At 38.1% G+C, this 9,317-nt stretch overlaps 1 protein-coding gene and 1 pseudogene across 1 annotated transcript; one reads left to right on the top strand and one right to left on the bottom strand.

The window, feature by feature from the left end:
• Positions 1-3,048: 3,048 nt before the first annotated feature.
• On the top strand, positions 3,049-7,366 carry LOC107759006 (uncharacterized; annotated as a pseudogene).
• Positions 7,234-8,912, bottom strand: LOC107759005 (endochitinase A). Its single transcript, NM_001324627.1, is given in 5 exon segments — positions 7,234-7,772; positions 8,042-8,195; positions 8,470-8,677; positions 8,679-8,695; positions 8,698-8,912. Coding segments are annotated over 5 exon segments (987 nt in total). The 5' UTR covers position 8,912; the 3' UTR covers positions 7,234-7,378.
• Between the last annotated feature and the right edge of the window lie 405 nt (positions 8,913-9,317).

Genomic DNA, 9,317 nt, shown 5'->3' on the forward strand with positions numbered 1-9,317 from the left:
TAAAAAATGACCTAAGGAATAATAATCACCACCTCACCAAGACTGCTACGCGTATTTTGGCGTTTGTGGCCATAAATATGGAATTCCACCCGATTCCCAGATTTTCGTGTTCTATAGCCCACGCCTTCTATATGGGCTCCGGCCACCGGACTTGGATCGTCTAAAATTTTATCGGCCCATCCAAAATGATCTAAGGAACAATAATCACCGGCTCGCCAAGACCGTTACTAGTTTATTTAGGGCAATTAACTGAAATTCTGCCCAATTTCTAAATTTTCATGTGTTATAGCCAACGCCAACTGCCGGGGCCGGGACCACCAAACTCGGAAAGCCTAAAATTTTATCGTCCCATAAAAAATGACCTAATAAACAATAGTCACCGCATCGCCATGACTGTTAATCGTTTTTTGGTGATTAGGGCCATAAAAATGGAATCTCACCCGATTTCTAGATTTTGTGTAACCCATGCCTCTACATGGGCTCGGGCTACCGGACCTAGATCGCGTAAATTTTGCTGGCCCATCAAAAATGACCTAAGTAACAATTATCACCACCTCGCCATGACCGATACTCGTTTTCTAGCATTTTACGGCCATAAAAATGGAATTCTCCCCGATTACTAGAATTTCATGTGCTATAGCCCACACTTTTTCCATGGTCCCGGGCCACCAGACTCGAATCGTCTAAAATTTTACCGGCCTATAAAACGACATAAGGAAAAATAGTCACTGCCTCGCCATAAACATTACTCATTTTTTGATGTTATAGTGCCATAAAACTTGAATTTCAACCGATTTCCAGAATTCGTGTGCTATAACCCAAGCCTTGTGCATCGGCCCAGGCCAGCAGACCCAGATCGCCTAAAATAATGTCAACCCATAAAAAATGACCTAAGGAATAATAGTCATTGTATTTCCATGATCGTTACTCATGTTTTAGCTTTTTTGGGCGATAAAACTGGAGTTCTGCCCGATTTTCATATTATCGTGGGCCCGGACCACCGGATCTGCTAAAATTTTGCCAGCCCATAAAATAAGACTTAACGAATAATAGTCACTGCCTCGTCATGATCGTTACTCGTTTTTTGGCACTTTAGGGCCATAAAACTGGAATTTTGTCCGATTTTTAGATTTTTGTGCGCTATAGCCCACGCCTTCTGCGTGGGCTTAGGCCACCGGACCTCGATCGCCTAAAATTATGCCTGCCCATCTAAAACGACCTAGGAAACAATAGTTACCACCTCGCCATGACCATTACTCATTTTTTGACGTTTTAGACCACAATACTTGAATTCCGCCCGATTACCATATTTTTATGTGCATATAGCCCACGCATTCTGCATGGATCCGGATCACCGGACCCGAATCGCCTAAAATTTTGTCGGGCCATCAAAAATGACTAAATAAACAATGATCACCGCCTTGCCATGATCGTTACTAGTTTTTTGGCGTTTTAGAGCCATAAAACTGAAATTTTACCTGATTCCTATATTTGCGTGTGTTAACCCACGCGCCTTCTGCATGGGCCCGGGCCACCGGACCCAAATCGCTTAATATTTTGCCGGCCCATCAAAAATTACCTAAGGAATAGTAGTCACCGCCTCGTCATGATCGTTACTCATTTTTTGGGATTTTAGGGCCATAAAACTGAAATTTCGCTCAATTCCTAATTTTTCGTGTGTTATAGCCCACAGCTTCTGTATGGGCCCAGGCCACCGGACCCGGATAGCCTAGAATTTTTTTCTGCCCATAAAAAATGACCTAAGGAACAATAGTCACCGCCTCTCCATGACCGTTACTCATTTTTTGGCATTTTAAGGACATAAAATTAGAATTCCGCCTGATTCCTAGATTTTCGTATGATATAGTCCACGCCTTCTCTATGGGACCGGGGCACCGGATTTTGATCTCCTAAAATTTTGTTGGACCATCAAAAATAACCAAAGGAATAATAGTCACAGCCTTGCCATAACCTTTACTCTATTTTTGGCGTGTTAGGGCCACAAATGAAAATCTTGGAATCGAGCGAAATTCCAATTTTATGGTCCTAATACTTCAAAAATGGGGAACGATCATGGCGAGGTGATGACTATTGTTCCTTATAGCGTTTGTGATGGTCCGACAAGATTTTAGGTGGTTTGGGTCTAGTCCCCGGATGCAGATGGCATGAGCTATAATAACACACGTAAATCTAAAAATCGAGTGAAATTCCAAATTTATGGCCCTAAAATGGCAAAAAAAAAATGAGGAATGATCATAACGAGGAGATGACTATTTTTTCTTAAATCATTTTTGATAGTCCGAAAAAAGTTTATGCGATTCGAGTTCGGTTGCCCGGATGCATGCAGATGGCGTAGGATATAGCACACGAAAATCTAAAAATCAGGCAGAATTCCAGTTTTATGGCCCTAAAATGCCAAAACACGAGGAACGATCATGACGAAACGATGACTATTGTTCCTTAGGTCATTTTTTATGGTCCGGCAAAATTTTAGGTGGTTCGTGTCCAGTCGCTCGGATGCATGCAGATGGAGTGAGCTATATATAACACACGAAAATATGGGAATCGGGTAGAATTCTAGTTTTATGGCCTTAAAATGTCAAAAAATGAGAAATGGTCATGGCAAGGCGATGACTATTGTTCCTTAGGTTATTTTTTCTGGTCCCGCAAAATTTTAGGCGGTTCAGATCTAATCGCCCGGATATAGCACATGAAATTTTGAAAATCGACCTGAATTCAAGTTTTTTAGCCCTAAAATGCCAAAAGAGATGAAGAAGCCTTGACTATTGTTTATTAGGTCAATTTTTATGGTCCCGTAAAATTTTATGCAATTCAGATCCGGTAGCCCGGAATCATTTAGTGTGTTTAGGTGACACACTAAAGGGTTGGAAAGTGGCTATATTGAACGAACTAAAAAATAAGTGGTAAAGTGAAAAGCTGATACAAGTTTAATGTATTTGTTTTAGACGTTTGGCTGCATGTGCTACAATACTAGTAGCATTCCCCATTTTTTATCACGTGCATGTTCTATATACTACTTTTGAAAGCATGGCAATGCAACTGGTTTCGAATTTCTTCGTTTTCAAAGGAAAGCATAACTTGTTGTCTGCTTTCGTTTTTTTCTTTCTTCACACCTCCAATTAGTCTTCTCAATCCAACAAGAACAATCAAATAGATAAATTGGCCGACTTGAATCACCTGTTTGTGACAGTGTTTCTAGCAAATTTTGCGTTGAATGTGATCCCTCCTGCTATAACTGATATCACCGTTGGCGCACTCTGCCCTGCTCAAGACGAGTGCTCTCTTGCCATTTATCTTTCTGGTTTCCAGCACGCTGTCTGTACCACTACCTCTATCTTTTCTCCTTCATTCCTTTTACACAATTATACTGCGCAAAAATCAAGTTTAGAACCTATTCGCTTATTTAGTCATTTCGACAAACACAAGGCATGCATTATCTGACTAGAGTGATTCTACTGATTTCAGATCTTAGGACTGGGATCAAAGCTGATGCTGCCATTGCTTGGACATCTATCTGATATATATGGAAGGAAGGCTTTGCTCACAGTTCCGGTGGCTGCCTTCATTGTTCCGTCAGGTAATTAATAATTATCTTAGAAGAGGAGCTTTCGAGCAACAGTCAAAGCTGTATCCATGTGACCTATAGTGTGAAATCAGTGTAGACTGTCTACATCACGTCCCTTGGGATGCATTCCTTCCCCAACCCTGCGTAAACACGAGATGCTTTGTGCATCCAGCTATCATATCCTGTCCTTGGGGTCACTCAATTGAAGATCCGATCCGATGGCTCTAAAGTGATAATTAAACAAAACGTTTTGCAGTAATATTGGCAATTGGGAGGTCAACAAACTATTTCTATGCTTACTATGCGATAAAGACCTTCACTGGCATGGTCAGTGACAATGGAATTGAGTGCCTTTCTATTGCTTATGCGGTAATTTGTTACTATTATTAACTTTTCAAAATCCTAATTTAGTGTAGTACAACAACTTCCCTCTTCCTTCCTTTAATTTTCTAATGCAAGATTTTCTAGGCAGCTAGCATATCAGAAGAAAAGTGTGTTTCTGCAATTGGAGCTGTTGCCCCGCATAGGCTCAGCTGCATCTCTTTTTGGTACTATGGCTGCTCACTTCCTCTCCACTGCTCACATCTTTTTGGTTAGTGGTCCCATTTACTTTTACTTAAATATTATATTTGTATTGAGAAATTTATTAAATATGTATAAATATTTAATTACGAACCTAATAACTAAGACAAGCTATGAGTTTTGTAGCAAATTCAGAATCCGTAAATTTCAAATTCAGGCTTCGCCTCTGGTCAGATAGTATCATATAAAATATAATACAGGAAACACGTAATTTGTTTTACTTAGTTTCTTTCTTTTTTTTCTATAATGAAGGTGGCAGCAATTTCTTCAATGGTTGCAGCAATATACATGAGAATATTTCTAGAGGAGACAAGCAACCATATTCGCAGTGATGATGCTCTAAATCAACCAATATTAGGGGAGAGCGGTGCAGAATGTTCTCAATCTGGAAGTAATGACTCATCAAAAATAGTATCACAGAGCTTTAAGAAAGTCCTACCACTCAAGGATATTTTTTGCTTGCTCAGGAGCAGGTAAGATATTGTATATTATCATTTGGTTGAATAATTTGACGTCAAATACATGGCTAATTAATTAGACTACTGTTACATTAAGCGCATGTCCGATTTGCCAAAATAGTGCAATTTTGGAGGATACAATACGACATTTTTGTAGAGTTCAAGCAAATTAGAGTAAAACCCCGTGAAAGCAAATATTATCATCATCCTTTTAATTTTTGTGGCAGCGTAACTCTTTCGCTAGCAACAGTCTTTGCTTTCTTGAATAGTCATGGGGAAGGCCGAAGGTGGACAACAAACTCCATTTTTGGTGCACATTCTATAGCGCCCTGAAGTGTCAATAACACATAAAGTGATGATTCCTTAACTTCTGAAGTTTTTTGGTTTCACTATATATCTTGTAGTACTTCTTAAAGGCTCGACTTCAATACAACAAAGACAACTTTGCTGTTTTAATGCTTATTGGCTACAGTGGAGCAGCAATTGGGCAGGTTCGTTTTCAAATATTTGAGTTTTCTTTACAGAGTACATAATTCAACTATTATAACTGGAATAAGTGGTACATTCTGTCGCACATGTCTTCTAACACTATGAATTCACGTATTTTCACTAAATTTTATTATTCACTATAACAATAAAGTCACAAAACTATTTTTTAACATATTAAATTAATAAAACTTTACTCAATATAACTGTAAAGTGATCACTAAATATATTTGTGTGTCATATTAAATGAAATGAATTTCACCTACTATAAAAGTAATAGAACTTTATCCACTAAAACATTAAAGTCACCACAAGTGATAGGTCTAGTTGTTATAGTGGATAATTTAGTGACTTTACTATTATAAACATGGGTAGAGTTCAGCTACTTTGAAATGACAGAAAAATAGTGACTACACTGTTGTTACGGGGAAAGTTTAGTGAATCTACCGTTATATTGAGAAAATTTTAGTTATTTCTTTAATGTGACAAATAAAGTTTTGTAACTTGCTATTATAGTGGATAAAGTTCAGCGCATACTAACCCTTATTTTCCAAATACTGTGTGTTACCTTGATGCAGTTATTCTTGATGCCTCGGTTGGCTCCTATAATCGGAGAGGAGGCAATTCTCTCCTTAGCCTTCATTGCTGGATTCATAAACGTATGTGCTTCTTGGAATTTATCTACGTTTCAATTACCTCTGTGTAACGCACGCGCACTAATAAATTAATAATAACGTATTGAGATAGTTTTTATTGTTCTACAGATGCTAATTGATAGCATTGCATGGGCAGTCTGGGTAAGCTCGAGCTTTTTAACAGCCAAACACATTGTTTTTTTCATTTTAGTATACTTCAAATTTCAAGATATTGATATTCTTTATGTTTTAACATTTTCATGGTTTCAGGTTCCTTATGTTGCTAATTTATTGCCTATCATTGCCTTCCTAACAAGACCGGCTGTGAGTTTTCCTTGTTACTTCCAGAAAGTTAAACGCTTATTATAAGTTGTATCGATTATTAGATCTGATCAAGTGTTTATAAATTGTAGTTACAAAGCATTGTTTCGAAACAAGTTGGGCCAAATGAGCAGGTGAACAATTTAGATGTTTCTAATTAACAATGCATTTTATTATGATCATTTACCTTTATTTTCGTGTTGGATCAGTATTTTCTAAAGAGTGCTATATATCACTATTAACGTAATAGGGAATTGCTCAAGGGTGCATTGCGGGAATAAGCTCATTCGGCAATATTCTTTCTCCATTAATATATACTCCTCTAACAGGTAAGTTGAAGCTTTATATATCAAAGTTTTGTATCTTAATTATTGCGACAATTTGCTGTTTCATCCATGCTTTATGAGGTTAATTAGTGTATTATTAATCTACGGGCTGTTGATTGTCAAATAAACCATCTCTTTAAACAAGCTAGAACAAGTCATACAAGGAGCAGGTTATGTGACATAAAGAGAAATTAATCTGTTTACTTGTGACCCCTTTAAATTTTGCGTGCTGCAATTAGCTGTATTTCTAATAGCACACTGACTCTGTTGGATTTGCAGCTTGTCTGATGTCAAATTAATTAACTGTATTTTCTTTCCCTGTAGATTTATTTTTATCTGAGAGGGCTCCCTTCAATTATCCGGGATTCAACTCGTTCTGCGTCCGCCTTGCTTGGGTAAGCACTATACTAAAGAATCTGATTGAAGGCTTAATTAAAGAGTTTACTACCTTTGCAATAACATACATGATACATCTACCTTCTTGTTTTTCTTTTTTCTGTTCCTTTTTATTTTCCTAGAAGTAATTGCGCAAACTTAATAATGATTTTCCATATATATCTTGTGCAGTTGATAGTTTTTATCCCTAGTATGATGATACAGTTTGGTTCCCATAATTCAAGACTCAAAATCAGAGACGGTGGCTGCAGCTCGGATGCTTAAATTTTGAGGTTAGATTTTTTTTTGACTGATTAGTATGACTATGTATCTGTTAGGAAGATTTTCATTCACTCAAATAAAGATCTCGGTTTTCTAAATAATGAAATATAATAGTGCGGGTGGTTATCTATTTATCTGGTGCCGAATTAAACCAACTACAGTAATGCTCATTAACACATATATTGGGACAAAGTCTTTGTTTATTATAAACGATTATAGTCGTGATCCCTTCAGGTCACAATCACACATTCACACATTCACACATTAACTTTATTCATAGCCCTAGGCCCTGCATTGCAAGGGAATACAACAAAACAGATCATGAAATTACATAGTATCGACTAAAAGTCCATTTCCAAAAGACCTCTGGTTGCCGCAATCCAGATTGTCACCAGGACTAACTCCAAGAATACTGCAATACCTCCTGTAAAACCCAATGCGATCCTGGACCCTTGAGTCAGTGCCACGACCACATTCCAAGCCACCATTGATGATGTTTGTGATGACGCCAAATCCAGGGAGGCGATTGGCTGCGCGATCACCAGCTGATGGCTGCCATCTTCCGATGATGACATCGTGGCAAGAAGGTTTTGGTGATTGAGGAGTCATCCAGAACCAGAGAGCTGACTTAAATGAGATGACTGGATCTGTGGCCACTAAATCAGGATTGTTTAGCAGGTCCACTCCTATGGCTCTTCCACAAGGCCCGTAGTTGTAGTTGCTGAATTAATGTCAAAATACACTTAATTAGATCCTACAAGTTCATCATATACTTTTTCTTTTTTAATCTGTTAAAAAAATGACATTTTTTTTGTGTTGTGGAAACTATTTAACTTTACACTTCTCATAGAAATTAATCACATACTCTTATAATCATAGAAATATCATGATATTGTGTACCTACTCTCACAATGAAATATATAGTAGGTAGTAAGCATTCCGTCCCACGACTTTGGTGTAAACACTCCGTGTGGGTAAGAAGGAACTTACTGTGAAATTTGGATGGGGCCTCGTCCGAAATATTTTCGACCAGGAGCACAAGGCCACTGACCACTTGGGGTACAGTAGTCGCCGGGGCTACCTTGTTCTCTAAGCCAGCAATAACCCCATGCATATGGACCATCTGGTGCTGTTGCCCATCCTCCTGTCAACGGTTACATGGTCAATTATTGAACGCGTCAGCTTATAAAAAACTTCGAAATTTAAGAAGCATTGTGATATCTCAAAATTGGATACTCCAGTGATGAGCAGATAGAGGTCCTGAATTCAAGTCTCAGCGCAATCATTTTAAAAGGAAGTTCTATGTGTTTGTCTCATGAAATCAGAATAGACCAGTATGATTAAATAAAAGTATGATCTCTCTAATTGATTAAACTTTTGAATAAGACGATCATATAGTTCAACGTAACTAGACTTACCAGTAGTTTCATGGGAGGTTTGAGCAAAGAAAGCCGCGATTTCTCTTTTACGGGCAGTGGTATCGCCACTGGTACCAAAGCCAGGAAAAGACCGAGCAGCATTGATAAAGGCATTGTAACTGTAGAATCCCTTTCCTTGGCATGCATTATCGTTGCGATGCTTAAGCATCTGATCAAACATGGAACTTGAGATGATACTGCCGAGGTCCCCACCACCGGGTGGGGTGGGGGGTGTAGGTGTGGGACCACCAGGGCACTGGCTCTGGCAATTGCCAGGGCCACAGTAGTCATTGGTGTTACCACACCAACCAAATTTGCTGCAGCAGAGACCCGAGGGACAACGCGCACCTCCGGCCTGGGAACCACATTGTTCTGCCGAGGCAGAAAGCAGTAGGAGAGAAAATAGTAGAGAAGAGAGAGCTGTGAATTTACAAAGCCTCATTTTAATGTAGTAGTAAACTGGTGAAATGCAAGGTATTTATTGCTAAGGAAGATGCTGGAGACATGGCTTAATTAATGTCTATTTTAGTTGTTGAGAGGACTGACTTTCTGACCAAATCAATTGGTTGAATAACCAAGGCTCGAATTTCGGCTAGTTTGGACATAGATTTAATTAAAATTTAAAAAAAAAGTTTTTAAAGTTGTTTTAAAAAATAATTTTTGAAAGTTGTGTTTGGACATACAACTTTTGGGAACTTGAAGTTTTTTGAAATTTGTTTTTCTAAAACATGATCATATTTTATAAACAAACAATATTTTCAAAAAGAAATTAAAAAAGTAAAGTCAAAATCTATGAGCAAACCGGAGCTCAGTCATATCTTTCTTATCCAGAAAATTAATTCAGTAGA

The sequence above is a fragment of the Nicotiana tabacum genome, chromosome 24, assembly GCF_000715075.1.
Source record: "Nicotiana tabacum cultivar K326 chromosome 24, ASM71507v2, whole genome shotgun sequence".
Lineage (NCBI taxonomy): Eukaryota > Viridiplantae > Streptophyta > Magnoliopsida > Solanales > Solanaceae > Nicotiana > Nicotiana tabacum.